The following is a 24390-nucleotide window of genomic DNA, read 5'->3' on the forward strand; positions in this document are numbered from 1 at the left end:
GAATCTGGTATATAATTAATTTTCATGTTGCACGGAGAGGTTTTTTGAGGTGATTTATTTTGCGGCGGTGCCTCCGCGGTCCCGGCTTGCTTGCCACATTTTCTCCAGGTGAGCTGATTTTTTTTTCACCTGGAGATCAGTTGGAATCTCAGGAGGTCTCCAGCCACCACCTGAAGGTTGGCAACCCTAGCTCCCTCCGCAAACATAATTCATTCTTTTCCTTCCCAAAGTATGGCAACATGGCAGCAATGGCTGTCACCTTAGCCCAGACTCTGGGGCAGAACATTGGGATGATGTGGAACAAGCATCGTGCCTCTGCAGGTAAGATCCTGGGGGGGGGGGGGGGTTGGTTAAATTGGGGGGGGGGGGGGGTACCAGCCTTTGGCCCCATGGCTCAGAGTGGTAGAACTGAACTTGCTGAATCAAAGAAAGGTGCTTCGTTAAACTGTTCTGCTGTGTTCTGATTAGTCATTCTGTCATCCATAGCTCAGCTTTTACGCAAACTAAACAGCTTATCTTATTTGCAGAGAAAGTAAGAAGTAACTTGCCTAAAACTTGACAGGAGATTCCTTCCTCATGTTCTACTGTCCCTTTTTTTAAAATCCCAATTGATGTGTGGAATAGAACAATAGATGATATTTATGGAATGCTGCAGCTCCAAAATCAGAGAAGTCAACCCCCCTGGGCCTGTTGACTTTAGAAAATGGTGGAGGAAGAGGAAGGCAGGAGTCCTTCACCCCACAGTGTGGCCCTGATCCAAATCAACCTCCCTGCCTAGTCCTTTCAAATGTGGTTCCCTGATGCTGCAGTGGCTGGTTGGCTCATTAGAAACCATCACCTGTCACTTTGCTGAGAGTGCAACCTGGGGCAGGGACAGAGAGCACAAACCCCCATTTCCATTAATGTTTCCTTTTCCACCCTGCCCCATTTCTCTGCAGGGGACTGTCGCTGTCCTGACTCATGGCTGGGCTGTATCATGGAGGACACGGGGTGAGTGAGGGGAGGACGGGGGGCGGGGGTCATGCGGGAGGAAAGGGAGCCTCATTTCAGAGCTGAGAGAAGATTCCTTACTAAAGTAGTCCTCAGCCTTTTAAGACCTTTGCCCACTGTTCACCCACTCTCTACGACATGAAATTAGCCTTAAAAAAAAACCCTGTTATATGTCTATTTTTCTCTTTTATCCCTTAATTGCATTGGGGGGGGCGTATTTCAACAGGTACCATCTATCATGTCAAGGTGAGAAAAACTTCATCGACTGAAATTTCCTCTTTTATACAATTGTTAAAAGTTCAGGAAATGCAGGAAGTTACATTAAAGACCAAATGGTTAATATTTGTGTATTGGCCAGATTTCTGCCTACTATAGGACTCTCCATCAACTTGCCAGATTTCTTTTATATATATTTCGAATATTTATGGTTTTATCTGTTTTAAATGTTCATTCCCTTACATGTTTAAATATTGCTTAATTTTAGGTTGGATCTATTGTTGGGAGCCGCCCTGAGCCACTTGTGGGAAGGGCGGGATATAAATCCTAAATAAATAAATAAATCATTTTCATCATTTATATAACTCTCTTGATTTGGGTTGTTCCTTTTCTGCATTTTGCTCTCTCTAGAGGTCAAGCCGATGTGTCACTGTAAGTCTAGCACATGACCTGCACTTTAAGTCTTCAGGGAAATGCGCCAAACACACAATGATGTCATATCGAATAGACCATTAGGGGGAGCAAAACGTGTGTGCAGCAAAGAAAAAAAAAGAAGTCGTAGGGACACACAAGCAAAGCAAATGCAGAAGAGCCCTCTGATTTCTGCAGTTCTCGACCTGTCCCATGTTTTAGTAGAAGTCTTCTCCTGTGGATTGCATTGACTTAAAAGTGTGTCATTTGCCCTGAGTCTTGGTGAGACAAGCAGGCTATAAATAAGGTTATAAATGAAATAAAACAAAACGTTTAGATGATGTGCTGTGCCTCTTCGTGGCAGATTTTGATCCTGTAAAGCCACACAGCGTCCTCTGAGGTTCCAAACGGTGGCCAGTCAGGGAAAAGAAAAGGAACCTTTCAATATCAAGAAAAATCCAAGAGGTTTCTTCATGGCACTCAGAGCGCTCTCTTTGAAGAGATGATGGGGGAAGCGGCAGGAAGGGAAGGAGGAAACCACACAGCTGCAGTGAACCACTAAAGATTTACAACTCCTGTTTGAAAACCGCATAAAACAATGAGAAAGGCCTAGCATAGCAGCGAGCAAGAGTAGGAAACTGATCCTCTCATTTTGGAAACAGGGCCAGTTCTAGGTGTTTTCTCATCCGATACAAGGTGTGCTTGTCAGAGCCACTGACAGTGTTCTCTGCCCCTCCGTTTGATTCCCACAACAACACCGGAGGTGGGAGGTGGGGCTGAGAGTCTCTGTGACTGGCCCAAGGTCACCCCCCCCAGGCTTCTCTGGCAGAGGGGGGGATTTGAACCTGGGTCCCCGCAAACTTAGTTCAGTACTCTCCCCCCTACCCCACCTCCTTTATGCGTTGTTATATTTACAAAGTAATATAAAGAAAGATTCCCTGCATCGTCTCCACTGGAGTCTCCAGGAAGAAGTCCCCACCATGTCTGTAAGTCACTTTCTTTGCCAGGCCTACTTCAAGGCACTTCACCATTTGGCTTGAGGGCATGACGAGGACTGCCTGAGCTGACTCTGCCTTGAATCCAGTCTTGAACAGGGAGCCATCTTTGGTGTAGTGGTTAAGTGCACAGACTCTTATCTGGGAGAACTGGGTTTGATTCCCCACTCCTCCACTTGCAGCTGCTGGAATGGCCTTGGGTCAGCCATAGCTCTCTTATCTGGGAGAACCGGGTTTGATTCCCCACTCCTCCACTTGCAGCTGCTGGAATGGCCTTGGGTCAGCCATAGCTCTCTTATCTGGGAGAACCGGGTTTGATTCCCCACTCCTCCACTTGCAGCTGCTGGAATGGCCTTGGGTCAGCCAGAGCTCTCTTATCTGGGAGAACTGGGTTTGATTCCCCACTCCTCCACTTACACTTGCTGGAATGGCCTTGGGTCAACCAGAGCTCTCACAGGATTTGTCCTTGAAAGGGCAGCTTCTGGGAGAGCTCTCCTCAGCCCCACCCACCTCCCAGGGTGTCTGTTGTGGAGGGAGAAGATGTAGGAGATTGTAAGCCACTCTGAGTCTGTGATTCAGAGAGAAGGGCGGGGTATAAATCTGCAGTCTTCTTCTTCTTTGTCTTCTGTTTAAGTTGATTCTTATACAGACTATGACCAAATGACTTTTGTTTTTGCAAAACACGTAACATTCACAGGACATCCACAGTGTGATTTGTTTCTGTAAAGAAAATGGGAAACGTCCCATGATCTCGTGAGTGGATGCTGAGGGGGCATTTGACTGCCAGGAAGGATCCTTCCTCTTAGGAATCAAGGTGATGTTTGAGCAGGACAAGCAATTCAGAAGCACATAAAGGACAGTGAAGATGGGGTCAGGTGATTTCAGCGCTGGAAGACGCTGAGGCTTGTTCAGTGTCACTGGAGACATTTACTCAAAAGCATCCTATCCACTTAGAATCATAGAGTTGGAAGGGACCTCCAGGGACATCTAGTCCAACCCCCCTGCACAATGCAGGAACTACACAAATACTGTCCCCCCCCCCCACACACACACACCAGTGACCCCTGCTCCATGCCTAGAAGATGGCAAAAAATAATAACCCCTCCAGGATCTCTGACCGAACTGTCCTGGAGAAAAATGGGCTGCCTGACCTCAGAGTGGTGATTGGCATTTCCCTGGGCTTATAAGAAAGGCCCATGAGAACTAAGCACTGATGCAACCCTTCTCATGATCTGTATGGCTGTCAGATGGCCATCTAGCCTCTGTTTAAAAACCTTCAAGGGAGGAGAGCCCACCACCTCCCGAGGAGGAAGCCTCTTCCACTGAGGAACCGCTCTAACGGTCAGGAAGTTCTTCTTAATGTTTAATTGGGCAACTCTCTTGATATAATTTCAGCCTTTGGTTCTGGCCTGACCTTCCAAGGCCACAGAAAACAACTCCACACCATCCTCTATATGACAGCCCTGCAAGTACTTGAAGATGGTGATCATATCACCTCTCAGCCGCCTCCTCTCCAGGCTAAACATCCCCAGCTCCTTCAGACTCTCCTTGTAAGACTTGGCTTCCAAACCCCTCACCATTTCCACTGTTCCAGCTTGTCTTTATCCTTTTAAAATTGTGGTGCCCAAAACTGAACACAATACTCTAGGTGACGTCTAACCAGAGCATAGTGAATTGATAGTATAATTTTGCATGATCTGGACACTAGACTTCTGTTGATACAGCCCAAAATTGCATTGATTTTTTAGCTACAGCATCACACTGCTGACTCATATTAAGAGCATGGTCCACTAAGACCCCTTGATCCTTTTCACACATATTACTGCCAAGACAAGTCTCCCCCATCCTATAATGATTTATTGGATTGTTCCTACCTAAATGCAGAACTTTTACATTTATCCCCATTAAAATTCATTTTATTGGTTTCAGCCCAGTTTTCCAGCCTGTCAAGATCATCCTGCATCCTATTTCTGTCTTCTAATGTCTTTGAAACCCCTCCCAATTTAGTATCATCTGCAAATTTAATAAGCTATTCCTTTATCCAAATCGTTTATGAAAATGTTGAACAAAACAGGCCCCAGGAACAGATCCTTGAGGCACTCCGCTTGTCGCTCCTCTCCAAAAAGGACAAGGAACCACTCACAAGCACTTCTTTCTGAGCGATACTTTCTCCCTCTTTGCCAAAATCCCCTTTACAGGATGTCTCAACCGAGAAAGCACTCATATGGATGGGGTATTGAGCCTTAAGATCAACGTTAGGAAATCTGATTTGACTTCTGGCAGCATTTCGAAATCCATTGCGGGGGGTGGGGGGAGGGACTCTTAAAGATAGTCTCTGTGGACCTGGAAGATGCTTCCAAGTGTCACCTGGCCACAAAACTCCACTTCATAAGCAAGGTGTTTGAGTGGGCTGTGGTCAGACCCAATAAGACCCTTTCAGTCTGGTATCCTTCTGGCGGTGCTTCCATCCTTAGTTTCTGTATCAAGGCAAAAAGGACTTTTGCTCTGATGCTCCTGCAGTTCCACAGGCTTCTGTCTTTTCCTCCACGCCCTCCTTTAGATGTTGGGAGCGCTGATCTTTTTTGGTGGAATCAGATGAAATGGTGGCAGTGCAGAATATAACAGATGAAGCTCAGTCTGAGCAAGATGGAGGCAGTGCTGCCATGGGAACCAAGCTCACGTCCAGTGGCACTTTCAACACCAAGGAAAATGTCTCCAGGGTGTACAAGTTTTGGTGAGCCAAAGCTGTGCCAGGCTTCTAAGGGAGGCGTTCTGACTTGTTTCCAACAAAGTGATGAAAACCTACACCCTGGAAAATCTCACTGGTCTTTAAGGTGTAACCAAACCTAACACGACAATCCACCTGAAATGATGTTGATGGAGGAGTTTGACTTACTGGGGAAGAAGCCTCCGTTCTGTGCTCAGGGGCCCTTGCATGTCCTGAAGCTTACTGATTTATCATTATTTATTATTGACTTCATTTACAGCTTGCCTTTCTCCCCAGAGCAGCTTCCCTCCTTTTCCTGTCCTCCGTTTTATCCTCTCTACAGCCCTGTAAGGGGGGGTGAGGCTGAGAGTGTGTGGCTGGCCCAAGGTCACCCGAGGTAGTGGTGATTTGAACCTGGGACTCTCGGATCCTAGACTGACACTTCAAGAAAGGGTTTAGAATCATAGAATCCTACAGTTGGAAGGGACCTCCAGGATCATCTAGTCCAACCCCTAGTCCTTACCTCCCCCTAAATTCACAGGATCAACATTGCTGGCAGAAGAAGATTTTGAAGATGAAGAAGATATTGGATTTATATCCTGCCCTCCACTCCGAAGAGTCTCAGAGCGGCTCACAATCTCCTTTCCCTTCCTCCCCCACAACAGACACCCTGTGAGGTGGGTGGGGCTGGAGAGGGCTCTCACAGCAGCTGCCCTTTCAAGGACAACCTCTGCCAGAGCTATGACTGACCCAAGGTCATGCTAGCAGGTGCAAGTGGAGGAGTGGGGAATCAAACCCGGTTCTCCCAAATAAGAGTCCGCACAGTTAACCACTACACCAAACTGAAGACAATCTAGCCTCTATTTAAAAGCCTCCAAAGAAGAAGAGCCCACCACCTCCTGAGGAAGTCTCTTCCACTGAGGAACCCCTCTAACTGTCAGGAAGTTGTTTCTAATGTTGAGCCGGAAACTCTTCTGATTTAAATTCTTGCCAATGATCTTATGTCAGCTAATCTCCAGTGTTGAGCTGGACAGATGTAACATGTTTTTTGCTATTTCTAGTGCATTTTGCTGATCAGTTATGATTTTGCTTTGCGTGGCTTTGCTCATTGATTAACACATGTAATGTTAGAATGGAATGGAGCATACAGCAGGTTCAGGAGAGAGCCACGACCTTTTGTTTCTGTGACCTTGAGAAACAGGTGCCTTGTCAGAACTGCTGGAAAGAACAGTTTGGAGATTCATTTCCGAAGAAAAGACATTTAACAATGGGAGGGGGGTGTGGTGGAATTGGGCACATATATTTCAAATGCTTTACCACTGTTTTTTCACACCTTAGATTGCTTACGTCATTAACTGTCATGACTAATGTATAAGTATCTGGCCCTATCCTATGAGGTCAGTTCAAACAAGAAACGTCTTGCTGTGAACATGTATCTCTTCAATAAACTCCTTATTTGATTCAAAGCAAAGAGGCTGAGTTGATGAGAGCTGCACAGAACCTGACAGTAACCACCATGCCACACTGGTCTTAATGCTCACAGTAGTGGAACTGGATCCCGTCTTTACTCTAGAGGTGCTGGTTGCATCAGTGGTATGGACCACCTGTGATCATTATTGGGCCGGTTGCCACCCCCTCCTCATACCTTTTTAAAAAACAAGCAGAAAAAAACCCAAAGCAAGCCAGGGAGGCACAGGTGGGGTGGGGCCGCAGATGTGACTCTATTCAGTTCACTTGTGACCCACCAACTTGCAACAAAGCCTGAGTTCAAAATCCATGTGTGGCCTGCCATTGGTGGAGAGCTCTGTCAATCTTGTTTCTCCCTCCACTGTATCTTTTGACTGTCGCTGTCTCCTTGGCTCTCTCCACAGATACCACCTGCCCCGGAAGTTTTCACGCTGCAGTATTGATGAATACAATCAGTTTCTGGAAGAAGGTGGGGGCAGCTGCCTCTTTAACAAGCCCTTGAAGGTAAGTCTGGTCACCTGCTGCAAGCGTTGCCTCTTCCTTGTCCTCTCCTTCCCCAGTGGCTGCTCCCGGTGACCCTCCCTCTGGCAGGAAGAGGTCCCTCGCAGGCCTCTGTCACAGCCGCAGACTCCTGGGAAGTAGAGAGGAAACTGGCTGCTGAATTTCAGGGAGGGGAGTCAGCAAAAAAGACTTTTCTTTTAATAACACTGCCATGAAAATCCCAGAAAATGGACATGAAAAATGACACGAGTTCTCCACAGGGACTTGCAGCTGTAGACTTCAGTGGCAACTTCAGAGCCAGTTTGGTGTAGTGGTTAAGTGTGCGGACTCTTATCTGGGAGAACTGGGTTTGATTCCCCACTCCTCCCCTTGCAGCTGCTGGAATGGTCTTGGCTCAGCCAGAGCTCTCTTATCTGGGAGAACCGGGTTTGATTCCCCACTCCTCCACTTGCACCTGCTGGAATGGCCTTGGGTCAGCCATAGCTCTGGCAGAGGTTGTCCTTGAAAGGGCAGCTGCTGTGAGAGCCCTCTCAGCCCCACCCACCTCACAGGGTGTCTGTTGTGGGGGAGGAAGGGAAAGGAGATTGTGAGCCGCTCTGAGACTCTTGAGTGGAGGGCGGAATATAAATCCAATGTCTTCAACTCATGTGTAAGTGCACAGCAGAGCTGGATTTGGATCCGGACTGCTGCGTGGGAGAAGGAAGAATTCCTGCCTTCTGCCCTGTGCTGTTTTGGGGGGCTGTGGGGAGGACGCTTGTTTCCTCTGGGGGGGTGTGGGGTCCTGGGCTGTGCAAGCCCTCAGGGCATGTGCTGCCCCCCCCTGCAGCTTCAGCCATCAAGCACAGCACAGAGGAGATGGCGGGGATTCCTCCCGTTCAGGGGTCCCAATCCACATGGGGCCCTGCTGTGCATTTATTAATGAGTTGCCACCTGAAACTAACAGCTGCAGTTTAGGTGCAGGCCCCCTTGGTGAACTCATATCGTTTGAAATATCTATTTAGGCTCTTTGTGAACTGAGTGTCCGAGAATGGGGGGACGACACACAGGAGCATTTGTAGAACTACCTGCAGTGCTGGTTTATCCTCACACAGAGCCATCTTTTTTTGTCCGGGACTTTTAAAACCAAGCAGCTTTATTGGGGTATTCCTTGGATGAGGGCGTGTGCTTGCCAATGCATGCAAATGAGAAGATGGTTCAGAAGTTCCTGATGACTCCATCTCAATTTCTGCAGCTTCTGGACCCCCCTGAGTGTGGCAATGGATTTGTGGAGGCAGGCGAGGAGTGCGACTGCGGGTCTTTCACAGTAAGCGGCGGACGGGCTTCAGCGGGCTGCTCAGCTTGGGATGGGATTGGGGGCTCCCCTGGGGGATTTTGGTCCCCTGTTGGTCTCTGGCTGGGGCAGTGCGGCGGTCGGATGTCTGTCCCCCACTGAGCTGGGAAGCGGGGCTCTCCAGATCCTCAGGCTAGGAGCTGTATGAGGACGATTGCCAGCTCCCGCTTGGGAAGTCCCTGGAGGTTTTGGGGGTGGCACCTGGGGAGGGTGGAGTTTAAGGAGGGGAGGGACTTCAGCGGGGTCCACCCTCCCAAGCAGCCCTTTCTCCAGGGGAACTGATCTTGGTTGTGTGGAGCGCAGCAGCGGAGGGTGGGGGGTCTCTTCCTTGGCAGTGTTAGATGAGCAGTTGGGGGGGTGGGAAGGAGGCAGCAAGCAGAAGTCATGTCGGTTGGAGGGATCCAGAACTAGCAATAGGAAAGGAGGTGGGGAGGGGCATCGCCCGGAGAGACCAGGCCTCCTTCATCTGGCTAAAGTCTCCTGTGTCTTCAAGGAAGATGTTCTCCTAGTATGTCATGAGTAAATGCACAAGGAAACAAAAAGCAAAAAGCCCCACGCGAACCAGCTTCTATATCCAATTACATAACAAGAAAAACCATTCGTATATAAATAATTGTATTTAACCCACATATATTGCTTTCATCAAAACAACCGTTATACTCAGTCCTTTGAACAAAAGGAAGCATTTGCACCAAGAGTTCTTTTCCTTTATATGGTAAAATTGTCCAGCTTTTCCATGTAATCCTGGCGTGATATTCCAAATGATGAATGTCTCTCAGTGGATGCAGCCAAATTTTCAAAGAGGAAAGGACAAGGTTGTACCAATACCCTTGTTTCGCAAAAGCTTTTTCAAGCTATAAAGGACCTCTTAGCGCAGACTTCTTCAAGCTGCAATAAACCTCTTGGTGGAGAGCATATTCAAGCTGGAATAGACATCTTCGCAAAGAGCTTCTTCAAGCTGCAATACGCCTCTTAGCAAATTCTTCAAGCAAAGGCAATCATAGCCCAGGTGTTTTCTAACTGAACACCCAAAGGTGCACAGCAGAGCCCAATTTGGATCGGGACCACTGAACGGGAGAAAGATGATGCAAAGACACCCGTGCAGAAATCTAGCAGGTCCACTTTCCCCAGCGGAGATTCTAGGATCAGTCTCGGATCGTGGGTGCTGGGTAGCAATCTAGGGTCCCTGATGCTCAAAGGGTCCCTCTGTCCCCAGCAGCTTGACACTTGTCTCTTCTCTCCTCTCCTGTCCTCTCTGCCTTGGCCCCTGCAGGAGTGCTCCAAGGGTGGGGGAAACTGCTGCAAGAAATGCACGCTGACGCACGACGCCATGTGCAGTGACGGGTTGTGCTGCCGCGGGTGCAAGGTAAGATGTCTGGAAGAGTGTGAACCGTGTACGGGGGTGGGGGGAGATGCCCCTTGTCCCTCTGAGTCCATCTGGCAAATCCCACACCTTCACTGGGAGGCACATTGCAGGACAGTTGACCAAGTAGGTCCTGAAATCTCAAGACAGGCCAAAGTGCATTGGTCATATGAGGCATGAGCTGGAGGGTCAGATTTTGCAAGAGTGCTGCAAGGTTTTCTTTCTGCAAAATACCTTTCGGCTGCTATAGCATCATACCATGTGGGGGTGCCATCTCCAGGCCTGGTGTCCGAGGTCCATATCCTTGGGCAGCTGGTGAGGGCCTCCCCCTGGTCACAAGCAGATGCCACCTGCCTTCTACCTTTGGGCAGCAGCAGGGATTACTCCCTCTGCCTTTGGATCTGCCTTCACCCTGCAGCCTCCTTGCCCACCCCTCCCTCCCTGCCGCTTGAGTAGCAGCCTGACCCCCACACTCACAGCAAGCCGTATCTGTGGTGTAAGGGAGGAGGGGAGAGAGAGTGCAGGAGAGCGGCAGCGAGGGAGAGGGGTGGGCACGCGCAGCAGTGAGAGAGTGTGAGATGAGAGAGCGACAGCGAGGGAGATACTAAATTTGCAGATGACACGAAATTGGGAGGGGCTGCAAAAACAGAAGAAGACAGAAACAGGATACATGACCTTGACTGGCTGGAAGACTGGGCTAAAATCAATAAAATGAATGTTAACAGGGATAAAAGTAAAGTTCTGGATTTAGGTAGGAAAAATCCCACGCATGGTTATAGGATGGGGGAGACTTGTCTTAGCAGTAGTATGTGCGAAAAGGATCTAGGGTCTTAGTGGATCATACGCTGAACATAGTCAACAGTGTGATGCGGTGGCTAAAAAGGCAAATGCAATTTTGGGCTGTATTAACAGAAGTTTAGTGTTCAGATCACGTGATGTGATGGTATCGCTTTACTCTGCTCTGGTAAGACCTCACCTGGAGTATTGTGTTCAGTTTTGAGCACCACATTTTAAGAAGGATATGGACAAGGCAGAACGAGTCCAGAGGAGGGCGATGAAGATGGTGAGGGGTCTGGAGACCAAGTCCTATGAGGGAAGGTTGAAGGAGCTGGGGATGTTTACCCTGGAGAGGAGGCGGCTGAGAGGTGATATGATCACCATCTTCAAGTACTTGAAGGGCTGTCATCTAGAGGATGGTGTGGAATTATTTTCTGTGGCCCCAGAAGATAGGACCAGAACCAACAGGTTGAAATTAAACCAAAAGAGTTTCCAGCTCAACATCAGGAAGAACTTCCTGACCATTAGAGCGATTGTTCAGTGGAACAGGCTTCCTCGGGAGGTGGTGGGCTCTACTTCCTTGGAGGTTTTCAAACGGAGGCTAGATGGCCATCTGATAGCAATGAAGATCCTGTGAATTTAGGGGGAAGTGTTTGTGAGTTTCCTGCATTGTGCAGGGGGTTGGACTAGATGACTCTGGAGGTCCCTTCCAACTATGATTCTATGATCCCCCACTCCTCCCCTCCCCTCCCCACTCTTCCCCTCCCCTCTCTCCTCCTCTTCACTACCCTTCTCTCCCCTCCCTTCCTCTCCTCCCTTTCCGTCCCCTCTCCTCCTCCCCATTCCTTCTCTCTTCCCTCCTCTTCTCTCTTCCCCACTTCTCCCCTCCCCTTTCCCCTTCTCTCCTCCTTCCCTCTCCTCTCCTCTCCCCTCCTCTCCCCCTCCCTCTCCTCCCCTCCCCACCCCTCCTCTCCTCTCCTCCCCACTCCTCCTCCCCTCTTCTCTCTTCCCCTCTTCATCTCTCCTCCCCACTTCTCCCCTCCCCTTTCCCCTCCTCTCCTCCTTCCCTCTCCTCTCCCCTCCTCTCCCCCTCCCTCTCCTCCCCTCCCCATCCCTCCCCTCCTTCCCTCTTCTCTCCTCCCCTCTTCATCTCTCCTCCCCACTTCTTCCCTCCTCCCCTCTTCTCCTCCCCTCCCCTCCCCTTTGCCCTGCTCCTTCTCCCTGCAGCCATCCACCTGGCTGCTTTTTGCCACCAGCTTTGTGTCTCCTTGTTCGAATCTGGGCAACTGACTTGCAGGGGGGAAGAGCTGCCCAGCAGTAGGGGGGGCAAGGGAAGGTAAGGAGGTGGTTGCTTCTCCCAGGGCATCAGCACCCCCCTCATTGTGTCACCCCAGGCAGGCACTCAGACATTGCAGCTGGGGAACTGGCCCCGACCACCAGGACTAGAACTCAAATTGCACAGGGCAAAATCAGGCCCCAGAGAGCCACATGGAGAGCCCCCCCCCCCCGCCCCGCTACGAGCCTGTGTTCTGGTCTAGTTAAAAGCTCCCACTGGTGGCATTTTAAGAGATGCATTCAATAGCCTGGTTGTCCAGACAGAGATTGCTTGCGTGGCATTTGTTTTGGCCCAGACTCAGGCCCTTCTGTGCTTTGCTCTGCCAAGAGAAGGGAGCTGGGGTGGCTGAGAGGCTGAGTTCCTCCCTGGGGAGTTAGTGCATGGCCTTAAGCAAGCCCCACCCCCCCAAGCCATATGGCAGTAACAGTGCTGGAGAGCTAGTTTGGTGTAGTTGTTAAGTGTGCGGACTCTTCTCTGGGAAACTGGCCTTGATTCCCCAGTCCTCCCCATGCAACGGCTGATGTGACCTTGACTCAGTCACAAGTTCTTGCAGAGCTGTTCCTCTTAAGAGAAGTTTCTGTCAGAGCTCTCTCAGCCCCACCTACCTCACAGGGTGTCTGCTGTGGGGTAAGAAGGTAAAGGAGATTGTAAGCCGCTGTGAGACTCTGATTTAGAGAGAAGGGTGAGGTATAAATCTACAGTCTTCTTTGTGGGCTGTTGAACACCAAAAGCACCACCTAAAAGTTGAGCGTCTCCATTAGTGTGGTCGATGGCTGAGGACGGAGAAGGGGGCTGGGCGTGGGGCCGGATTGCTTTCCCCCTCTTGGCCTAGTGCAAGGAGTTAGGAGTTCAGATTGTGCTCTGTCTGGTCACCTCCTGCTCTGCTTCCCTCCTGTCTCCTGACCTGCAGTACGAGCCGCGGGGTGTCATCTGCCGAGAAGCTGTGAAGGAGTGCGACATTCCTGAGACCTGCACAGGGGACTCCAGCCAGGTGAGAGGCGAGATCTGGCTCCTGTTTTCCCCGGCCAATGGGAGAGGCTGCCTGGGGCCTGGTTTTCTAAAAACAAGAGATGCCTGGGCCAAAATTTTCAAGAGAGCTGTGGAGGGTTTGGCGTTTTCCCTGCAACAAGGAGGAAATGAAAGGGCTACACCAGTCACTACGCAATAAAAAAACAAGGCCTCAGTGAAAATCCCCCAAATTCCCTACACATTTTTGCCAGCAAGTTTGTTCAGGGGGATCTGTAATACATAATACACATTTGCCACGTGGAATAACAGTAGTGACAGTTGTAAGAATTAGCAGCTCTAAAAGATTCATGTAGGGCAAGTGTCTCAGTAGCTACTAGCCTTGGTGACTGAGGGGAAACTCCACATTCAGAGGCACGAATCCTCTGAATCCCAGAGCCAGGAGGGAACACCAGGGGAAGGCCTCAGCCTCTCTGCCCTCTTGTTGGCCCTCCGGAGGAACTGGCTGGCCACTGTGTGAGACAGGAGGCTGGACTAGATGGACCCTACCTGGTCTGACCCGGCAGGCCTCTTCTGATGTTCTTCTCAGGGGAAGGCCTCGGCCTCTCTGCCCTGTTGTTGGCCCTGCAGAGGAACTGACTGGCCCCTGTGTGAGACAGGAGGCTGGACTAGATGGACCCTCCCTGGTCTGACCCGGCAGGCCTCTTCTGATGTTCTTATAAAGGCCTCAGCCTCTCTGCCCTGTTGTTGGCCCTCCAGACGAACTAGCTGGCCACTATGTGAGGCAGGAGGCTGGACTTGATGGACCCTCCCTGGTCTGACCCAGCAGGGCTCTTCTGAGGTTCTTATGAAGGCCTCAGCCTCTCTGCCCTGTTGTTGGCTCTCCAGAGGAAATGGTTGGCCACTGTGTGAGACAGGAGGCTGGACTAGATGAACCACTGGTCTGATCCAGCAGGGCTCTTCTGATGTTCTTATGAAGGCCTTGGCCTCTCTGCCCTGTTGTTGGCCCTCCAGAGGAACTGGCTGGCCACTGTGTGAGACAGGAGGCTGGACTAGATGGACCCTCACTGGTCTGATCCAGCAGGGCTCTTCTGAGGTTTTTCTCAGGGGAAGGCCTCAGCCTCCATGCCTTGTTGTTGGCCTCCCAGAGGAACTGGCTGGCCCCTGTGTGAGACAGGAGGCTGGACTAGATGGACCCTCCCTGGTCTGACCCAGCAGGGCTCTTCTGATGTTCTTCTCAGGGGAAGGCCTCAGCCTCCATGCCTTGTTGTTGGCCTCCCAGAGGAACTGGCTGGCCACTGTGTGAGACAGGAGGCTGGACTAGATGGACCCTCACTGGTCTGATCCAGCAGGGCTCTTCTGAGGTTCTTATGAAGGCCTCAGCCTCTATGCCCTGTTGTTGGCTCTCCAGAGGAAATGGTTGGCCACTGTGTGAGACACAATGCTGGACTAGATGAACCACTGGTCTGATCCAGCAGGGCTCTTCTGAGGTTCTTATGAAGGCCTTGGCCTCTCTGCCCTGTTGTTGGCCCTCCGGAGGAACTGGCTGGCCACTGTGTGAGACAGGATGCTGGACTAGATGGACCCTCACTGGTCTGATCCAGCAGGGCTCTTCTGATGTTTTTATGAAGGTCTCGGCCTCTTGGCCTCTCTGCCTTGTTGTTGACCCTCCAAAGGAACTGGTTGGGCACTGCGTGAGACAGGATGCTGGACTAGATGGACCCTCACTGATCTGAGGGTCTTTTCTGACGTTCTTCTGAGGTTTTTATGAAGGCCTTGGCCTCTCTGCCCTGTTGTTGGCTCTCCAGAAGAAATGGTTGGCCACTGTGTGAGACACAATGCTGGACTAGATGAACCACTGGTCTGATCCAGCAGGGCTCTTCTGAGGTTCTTATGAAGGCCTTGGCCTCTCTGCCCTGTTGTTGGCCCTCCGGAGGAACTGGTTGGCCACTGTGTGAGACAGCATGCTGGACTAGATGGACCCCCACTGGTCTGATCCAGCAGGGCTCTTCTGATGTTCCTAATATGCAATTATGTTATTGAGTTCACATAATGGTTATGTAAAAGTCACATGACAGGTTGTACAATAAAATATTAACCGCATACAAAACTGTTAGAGCTTATTCTCTCCTTGAGGTTTCCACTGTAACATTCTCCCTCCCCTCCTTTCTCCTGTGTGTGTGTGTATCTAGTGTCCACCTAATCTCCACAAGCAGGATGGCTATTTTTGTGACAATGAGCAGGTAAGGCTTCCTACCTCAGCATGACGCTCACTTACACAATTGTCCTGGTGACAAAGACCACATGCCCCTTGTGATGAGTGAGAAGCCCGTGGCCTTGTGGGCCATGAGCAATGAATCCAGCCAGAGCTCCAGTGGCCATCAGAAACACAGGGTCTGGGGGGGGTTCAGGTAGGACCCAGCGCAAGGGAAGGGAAGGAGCAAAGGTGTGCAGGATGTCAAGACACAGCAAAGGTTGAGGCCTGGGCTGGATTTCTGTGCATCTAAGAGGTGCACAGGAGGAGGCTGTTTCTCCCTGCACTGCAGAGCCCTGCTGGGGTGAAGCACAGCTAGTGAAGTGCTGCTTCTTCCATCAGCAGGAGGCTGGCTGGGGCTTGGCCTGGTCTGCCCAGGAACATCCCATGAGTGTTTGCACCTCTGAGGGCAGCGGGGACGAGGCCCCTCTTGGGAAAGGGGTCTGGAGTAAAAGGCGGTTTTGCTGCTCTGTTGGTCTGTGGGGAGAAGATTAAAAAACCTGCGGCCAAACTAATTCTGCATGCCAGCCACAAAGGAGTCTGTCCAGGACAGTTAAGCTTGCAGCCACTGCGATGCAGCAGCCCTCCCCCGCCCCACACCCCTTCTTTGGGCCAAACTGCCCCGTGGCGCATAGTGGTAAAGCTGCAGTCCTAAGCTCTGCTCGTGACCTGAGTTCGATCCTGGCAGAAGCTGGTTTCAAGCAGCTCACGAGCAAAGATTTTATGTTCCTAGAATATATGCTTTGTCTCTGCGATTTGTCTCTGCTCACGACCTGAGTTCGATCCCCGGCGGAAGCTGGGTTCAGGTAGCCGGCTCCAGGTTGACTCAGCCTTCCATCCTTCCGAGGTCGGTCAAATGAGAACCCAGCTTGCTGGGGGGAAAGCGTAGAGGACTGGGGAAGGCAATGGCACAACCACCCCGTCAAAAGTCTGCCGTGAAATGTTGTGAAAGCAACGTCACCCCAGAGTCGGAAACGACTGGTGCTCGCACAGGGGACTACCTTTACCTTTAAATGTTACAGGTTTTATAGAACTGGGTCTGGGTTCCCTGGACCCAACTTGTGTTGCCCACAGTCACACAGCAGCTGCCAAGAATCTATTCAAAAAGCCCAAATGACCTCAGAATGGTGCCACAGGGGGAGGAAAAGCTCCTGTCTCCTCCCCACCTCCCGCCAAGGGCTGTTTTTCTGCATAACAGCTGCACTGTGTCCTTTCCCTGATTTTGCAACTCCGTATGGAGTATCTGTGTGCGTTGAGCAGCAAGATTGGGGAAATAACTCCCCCACCACCACCCATCATGGTTTATGTGTGGGGAAAAAGGCTGTGGAGCTGCCCCCCTCCCCCACAGTGCAGTTCTGAACCCATCTGGGTGCTCCTTTCTTAGCAGCCATGAGGATTCCACAGAGATGCTAGAGGTTTGCAGGGAACGCCAGATGGGAGGCTCCCCTGCTCCCAGCTATTGAGAAAAGGTAACATTTAGTTTGTCCCTTAGTTGGATGACCTTGAGGGGGACAGCCTGGAGGTTGTAGGTGTGAAATTTTCCTGTGCCAGGGAAGAGGTTTCCATCGCAGCCACACACACACACCCCACAAACACACACACCCTTCCTTCCTGTGATGCCTAAAGGACTTTTTATGGACCTCTCTTTTCCAAATGCAGCAAAAAGCCCCCTTGTGAAGCCAGAGGATGGGCCCTCATTTAGCTGGGTCTGTGATGAGCAGTGGGTATCGTAGTGGTCAGTGCAGCCTCAGTACCTCAGGGGTGGCGGCTGCTGAACCTGCACACCCAGAGTCACCCCATTGTCCGCAACGTCATGCAACCAGCCAGGGATTTCGGTGCCTCCGTAACTACTTCCGCTCTCTGTTCTGCAGGGACGATGCTATGGTGGGCGTTGTAAGACAAGAGACCGCCAATGCAATGCATTGTGGGGACATGGTAAGTGCGCATGGTGCTGGAACCAGCTCGGAAAAGGGAGGAGGGGGGGTGGAGGGCGGTTCCAGTCCAGATCTGGAGACTCTGCTCTTACAAAGGTTCAAGGCAGGCAGAACAGAGGAAGCAACGTGACTTCCTGGAATAATCCACGGAGTCTGTTCCCCACTCTGCTTTCTCAGCAATTTGCCGCTTGCTACAGCAGGCGGGAGAGAAAATCCTGGGGAAAGGATGATTGGTTGAAACGGCGAAGGCTTCCTCCTAGCTGCCACCCTGCCTGTTTGCTTCATGCTCGCTTACCCCACCCCCCAAACAAAAGTAAACAGCAGACTGCAATCGGGACAAAATGATCACTCGACGTCTGTTCTTAAATGCTTAAATGTTCTGAAATGTATTTTAATTATGTTTGATTGTAATTGTTTTAATAATGCTGTAAATTTCCCAGAGCCCTGCAATAGCGGGGATTGGGCAATCCGTAATTGTAACAGGTGGTGGTGATGATAATGATCTTAGGCCTTGGCAACCTCACCTGGAGTGCTGAAATCATTGAGGAAAGTCCGGAAACAAAAGCTGTTATGTGGCTTTTGTCTGAGACCACCCAAAGTGACAGAACAGGGGGTGCAAGCTTTTGCGTTTGCCAGAACTCTTCTTCAGACTGGATACTGAAAAACTGGGTAGGGGAGAGCTTCAGGCCATGGTGTTTGAGACCATTTGTCTGCTCCTGTGTGAAGAGTCACACAGATTTAGGAAACCCTGAGGTGTAAAGTGAAGGAGATATCAGGCACCCTGGGTCTTAAGAACATAAGAGAAGCCATTTTGGATCAGGCCAATGGCCCCTCCAGTCCAACACTCTGTGTCACATAAGAACATAAGAGAAGCCCTGTTGGATCAGGCCAATGGCCCATCCAGTCCAACACTCTGTGTCACATAAGAACATAAGTGAAGCCCTGTTGGATCAGGCCAATGGCCCCTCCAGGCCAACACTCTGTGTCACATAAGAACATAAGTGAAGCCCTGTTGGATCAGGCCAATGGCCCCTCCAGTCCAACACTCTGTGTCACATAAGAACATAAGAGAAGCCATTTTGGATCAGGCCAGTGGCCCCTCCAGGCCAACACTCTGTGTCACATAAGAACATAAGAGAAGCCCTGTTGGATTAGGCCAATGGCCCCTCCAGGCCAACACTCTGTGTCACATAAGAACATCAGAGAAGCCCTGTTGGATCAGGCCAATGGCCCATCCAGTCCAACGCTCTGTGTCACATAACATCAGAGAAGCCATTTTGGATCAGGCCAGTGGCCCCTCCAGGCCAACACTCTGTGTCACATAAGAACATAAGAGAAGCCCTGTTGGATCAGGCCAATGGCCCCTCCAGTCCAACATTCTGTGTCACATAAGAACATAAGAGAAGCCCTGTTGGATCAGGCCAGTGGCCCATCCAGTCCAACACTCTGTGTCACATAAGAACATAAGAGAAGCCATTTTGGATCAGGCCAATGGCCCCTCCAATCCAACACTCTGTGTCACATAAGAACATAAGTGAAGCCATGTTGGATCAGGCCAATGGCCCATCCAGTCCAACACTCTGTGTCACAGAAGAACATAAGAGAAGCCATGTTGGATCAGGACAGTGGCCCCTTCAGTCCAACACTCTGTGTCACATAAGAACATAAGAGAAGCCATGTTGGATCAGGCCAGTGGCCCATCCAATCCAACACTCTGTGTCACATAAGAACATAGGAGAAGCCATTTTGGATCAGTCCAATGGCGCATCTAGTCCAGCACTCTGTGTTACACAATGGCCAAGCCCCAGGGGCCATCAGAGGTCCACCAGTGGGGCCAGAACTCCAGGAGCCCTCCAAGACTCTGAGAACAATGTTAATCTATCAGTACTTAATTAAAAGTCCCTTTAACAGATCCCTTGAAAGGTTGAAAGCTAATTCACTTGTTTAGTTCCTCATGCTCCTTGTGTGGGCTTTCCCGTGTTCTCATTTTCCTCAAGATCAGTTCTCCTGGAGAAAGTGGCCATTTGGGAGGGCAGACTTTATGGAATACCATAAGATGCAAGGAAAGTGGAAGTTGCTCCCCAGGTATCACCCCCAAATCTGCAGGAATTTCTCAAGCCAGAGTTGGCAAGCCCGCTCATAGGCTATGGACCCAGCTAAAAGGTCCTGACAATTCTGAGAAGTGAGTTCCCAGCATAGAGCATCAGGTGCCTGTGGACTTGGTAATGTGTGAAGGGTCAGGAGCCCAAACTCTGGGCCGGCCACAGCTCACAGGATGTTCAAGCAGGCTGAGGGTCTGTGGAGCATGACTTCTTGGGACCTTCCCTTATGCGGCCTGTGTCTCCTCCTCCTTGGGACCCAAGCGTCGGCAGAACGGTTTTGCTATGAGAAGCTGAACGTGGAAGGCACAGAGAGAGGTAACTGTGGGCGTGAGGGAAACCGCTGGGTGCCGTGCATCAAACAGTGAGTAACCGGAGATTTCTTCTTTCCCATAATGCACTGTCTACCCTCTCTACAAAACCCTTCCCCCTTCGCATGGAAGCCGGGGCCACAGTGCCGCAAATGGTGAACTGACCTGGAGTCCCCCCCTCCTTTTCTTGCATTGTTCTTGCTCTTTCCCCCTCACCTCAGGGACGTGTTGTGTGGATATCTGCTCTGTGCCAATGTGACAGGAGCGCCACGCGTCGGGGAGCTGCTCGGTGAAATCACCACCATGACCTTCTACCACCAGAAACGGTACATTGACTGCAGGTAGGTGAGGCCTTTGACTTCATCGCCTTTCTTTGCTTTCCCGGGGCAGAGAGAATTTACAGGCCTCTAAATTATCTCCCCCTTTCTGCCACACACACACACACACACAGCCAGGTAGCATTGGGCCAGGAAACATACTCCTTGTTCTCATTCAAGAAAATATTTGGGAGCTGTGATGTTCCATAAACTGAACATAAGTCAACAGTGTGATGCAGTGGCTAAAAAGGCAAATGCAATTTGGGGCTGTATCAACAGAAGTATAGTTTCCTGATCACGTGATGTGATGGTATCGCTTTACTCTGCTCTGGTAAGACCTCATTTGGAGTATTGTGTTCATTTTTGGGCACCACATTTTAAGAAGGATATAGACAAGCTGGAACAGGTCCAGAGGAGGGCAACGAAGAGGGGTCTGGAGACCAAGTCCTATGAGGAAAGGTTGAAGGAGCTGGGGATGTTTAGCCTGGAGAGGAGGCGGCTGAGAGGTGATATGATCACCATCTTCAAGGACTTGAAGGGCTGTCATATAGAAGATGGTGTGGAATTGTTTTCTGTGGCCCCAGAAGGTAGGACCAGAACCAACGGGTTGAAATTAAATCAGAAGAGTTTCTGGCTCAACATTAGGAAGAACTTCCTGACCGTTAGAGCAGTTCCTCAATGGAACAGGCTTCCTCCTTGGGAAGTGGTGGACTCTCCTTCCTTGGAGTTTTTTTCAGCAGAGGCTAGATGGCCACCTGACAGCAATGAAGATCCTGTGAATTTAGGGGGAGGTATTTGTGAGTTTCCTGCATTGTGCAGGGGGTTGGACTGGACCCTAGAGGTCCCTTTCAACTCAGTGATTCTATGTTGCCTGCTTTTTATTGAATGTATAATAGTCATACATATTTTTCAGAGGGAAAAACATAACCATATCAAAGCAAAAATGCTGTTTTCTATTTGAAAAAATAAATACATTTGAATTTAGCATTTTAAAAATGTAGAACTGGTATCAGTCAGGGGTCCATCTCCCCACTAAATATTCATAGAATCAAAGAAGGGACCTCTAGGGTAATGTAGTCTAACCCCCTGCACAATGCAAGAATATAATACAAATACCTTCCCCACATGCATACATCCCCAGCGCCCCCTGCTCTGCTCCCAGAAGATGGCAAAAAACCTCGAGGATCCCAAACTGGTCTGGAGAAAAATTGCTTCCTGACCCCAAAGTGGCATTTCCCTGGGTGTGTAAGAAAGAGCCACAAGAACTAAGCAGTGATGCAGCCCTTCCTGCCCTCCTTCTCACGATCTGCCCAAGTTCACAGGATCCTCATTGCTGTCAGATGGCCCTCTAGGCTCTGTTTGAAAACCTCCAAGAAAGGAGAGCCCACCACCTCCCAAGGAGGAAGCCTGTCCCACTGAGGAACCATTCTAAACTCACAAACGCCTCCCCCTAAATTCACAGGATCTTCATTGCTGTCAGATGGCCATCTAGCCTCCCTTGAAAAACCTCCAAGGAAGGAGAGCCCACCACCTCCCAAGCCTGTTCCACTGAGGAACCACTCTAAACTCACAAACGCCTCCCCCTAAATTCACAGGATCCTCATTGCTGTCAGATGGCCATCCAGCCTCTGTTTAAAAACTCCAAGAAAGGAGAGCCCACCACCTCCCAAGGAAGCCTGTTCCACAGAGGAACTGCTCTAAACTCACAAACGCCTCCCCCTAAATTCACAGGATCTTCATTGCTGTCAGATGGCCATCTAGCCTCTCTTGAAAAACCTCCAAGTAAGGAGAGCCCACCACCTCCCAAGGAAGCCTGTTCCACAGAGGAACCACTCTAAACTCACAAACGCCTCCCCCTAAATTCACAGGATCCTCATTGCTGTCAGATGGCCATCCAGCCTCTGTTTAAAAACTCCAAGAAAGGAGAGCCCACCACCTCCCAAGGAAGCCTGTTCCACAGAGGAACCACTCTAAACTCACAAATCCCTCCCCCTAAATTCACAGGATCCTCATTGCCGTCAGATGTCCATCTAGCCTCTGTTGAAAAACCTCCGAGGAAGGAGAGCCCACCACCTCCCGAGGAAGCCTGTTCCACTGAGGAACCACTCTAAACTCACAAACGCCTCCCCCTAAATTCACAGGATCCTCATTGCTGTCAGATGGCCATCTAGCCTCTGTTGAAAAACCTCCAAGGAAGGAGAGCCCACCACCTCCCAAGCCTGTTCCACTGAGGAACCACTCTAAACTCACAAACGCCTCCCCCTAAATTCACAGGATCCTCATTGCTGTCAGATGGCCATCCAGCCTCTGTTTAAAAACTCCAAGAAAGGAGAGCCCACCACCTCCCAAGGAAGCCTGTTCCACAGAGGAACCGCTCTAAACTCACACATCCCTCCCCCTAAATTCACAGGATCCTCATTGCTGTCAGATGGCCATCCAGCCTCTGTTTAAAAACTCCAAGAAAGGAGAGCCCACCACCTCCCAAGGAAGCCTGTTCCACAGAGGAACCGCTCTAAACTCACACATCCCTCCCCCTAAATTCACAGGATCCTCATTGCCGTCAGATGGCCATCTAGCCTCTGTTGAAAAACCTCCAAGGAAGGAGAGCCCACCACCTCCCAAGGAAGCCTGTTCCACAGACGAACCGCTCTAAACTCACACATCCCTCCCCCTAAATTCACAGGATCCTCATTGCTGTCAGATGGCCATCCAGCCTCTGTTTAAAAACTCCAAGAAAGGAGAGCCCACCACCTCCCAAGGAAGCCTGTTCCACAGAGGAACTGCTCTAAACTCACACATCCCTCCCCCTAAATTCACAGGATCCTCATTGCCGTCAGATGGCCATCTAGCCTCTCTTGAAAAACCTCCAAGGAAGGAGAGCCCACTGCCTCCTGAGGAAGCCTCTTCCACTGAGGAACTGCTCTAACGGTCAGGAAGTTCTTCCTAACATCCGACCGGCATCAACCGTTTTGGGCGCACAGCTGCTGCCTGCCTGAGGGTTCCCAGGAGAGGCAGCAACAGGGCTGGTTTCTTCGTGAGGAGCTGGTTGTGGGTTTTCCCTCATGCTTGTTCTCCTTGCTTGCGTCTTGCATGAGGCAGCCTCTAAAGCAGAACTGTTTGCTGCCCATCAGTCTGTTGCGGGGGAGGAAGGGAAAGGAGATTGTAGGCCACTCTGAGACTCTGTCCTTGAAAGGGCAGCTTCTGGGAGAGCTTTCTCAGCCCCACCCGCCTCACAGGGTGTCTGTTGCGGGGGAGGAAGGGAAAGGAGATTGTAGGCCACTCTGAGACTCTGTCCTTGAATGGGCAGCTTCCTGGAGAGCTCTCTCAGCCCCACCCGCCTCACAGGGTGTCTGTTGCGGGGGAGGAAGGGAAAGGAGATTGTAGGCCGCTCTGAGACTCTGTCCTTGAAAGGGCAGCTTCTGGGAGAGCTTTCTCAGCCCCACCCGCCTCACAGGGTGTCTGTTGTGGGGGAGGAAGGGAAAGGAGATTGTAGGCCACTCTGAGACTCTGTCCTTGAATGGGCAGCTTCCTGGAGAGCTCTCTCAGCCCCACCCGCCTCACAGGGTGTCTGTTGCGGGGGAGGAAGGGAAAGGAGATTGTAGGCCGCTCTGAGACTCTGTCCTTGAAAGGGCAGCTTCTGGGAGAGCTTTCTCAGCCCCACCCGACTCACAGGGTGTCTGTTGCGGGGGAGGAAGGGAAAGGAGATTGTAGGCCACTCTGAGACTCCGTCATTGAAAGGGCAGCTTCTGGGAGAGCCCTCTCAGCCCCACCCGCCTCTCAGGGTGTCTGTTGTGGGGGGAGAAGATAAAGGAGATTGTGAGTCGCTCTTAGGATCTGGAGTGGAGGACGGGATGTAAATCCAATCTCGTCTTCTTCTTCACTAATGTGGACTAGCCAGCCCCCACGCAGGCATTCCAGCCCTGCTGCTTCTCTAATGGGCTGCGCTCTGCTCTTCTTAGACATGCTTCAGCCGTTGTGTGTTGCCGGGGTGCAGATGAGCTCTTTCTCTCCCTCTCCTAGAGGAGGCCACGTGCAGCTTGTGGATGGGACTGACCTCAGCTACGTGGAAGACGGGACGCCCTGCGGGCCCAGCATGCTGTGTCTTGATCACAAATGCCTTCACGTGTCCGCCTTCAACTTCAGCATCTGCCCAGGCAGCTGGGGTGGCCAGATCTGCTCTGACCATGGGGTAAAGCTTCCAGACTTGGCAGCAGGCCCTCTGCTGTGTCAAGTCGGTGGATTCAATAACTAGGCTTTGTTGATAAGAAAGTAGCTAGTTTATTGATATCATAGTTCTCGACTACTAGCAGACTGAAAGACTAAAGATCATACAGTAGAATGCAATCATATAAGGTACACTTCAAAGGGATTCTTGAGGGAGGGGTACTATGCAGGGCACATTCACACATTGATGTT

General features: G+C 50.7%; 1 protein-coding gene across 1 annotated transcript in view; it reads left to right on the top strand.

Annotated features, from left to right (window-relative positions):
* The window catches only part of ADAM11 (ADAM metallopeptidase domain 11), a 97777-nt gene that overhangs the window by 53547 nt on the left and 19840 nt on the right, over nt 1–24390 (top strand). The window contains exons 12-22 of the mRNA XM_060256022.1: nt 231–321; nt 939–990; nt 7191–7290; nt 8519–8590; nt 9891–9983; nt 13004–13084; nt 15252–15302; nt 17185–17248; nt 19611–19710; nt 19879–19998; nt 23995–24163. Coding sequence (XP_060112005.1) covers nt 231–321; nt 939–990; nt 7191–7290; nt 8519–8590; nt 9891–9983; nt 13004–13084; nt 15252–15302; nt 17185–17248; nt 19611–19710; nt 19879–19998; nt 23995–24163 — 993 coding nt within the window. The remainder of the gene's footprint in view (nt 1–230; nt 322–938; nt 991–7190; nt 7291–8518; nt 8591–9890; nt 9984–13003; nt 13085–15251; nt 15303–17184; nt 17249–19610; nt 19711–19878; nt 19999–23994; nt 24164–24390) is intronic.

Source organism: Heteronotia binoei, chromosome 15 (genome assembly GCF_032191835.1).
Source record: "Heteronotia binoei isolate CCM8104 ecotype False Entrance Well chromosome 15, APGP_CSIRO_Hbin_v1, whole genome shotgun sequence".
NCBI lineage: Eukaryota > Metazoa > Chordata > Lepidosauria > Squamata > Gekkonidae > Heteronotia > Heteronotia binoei.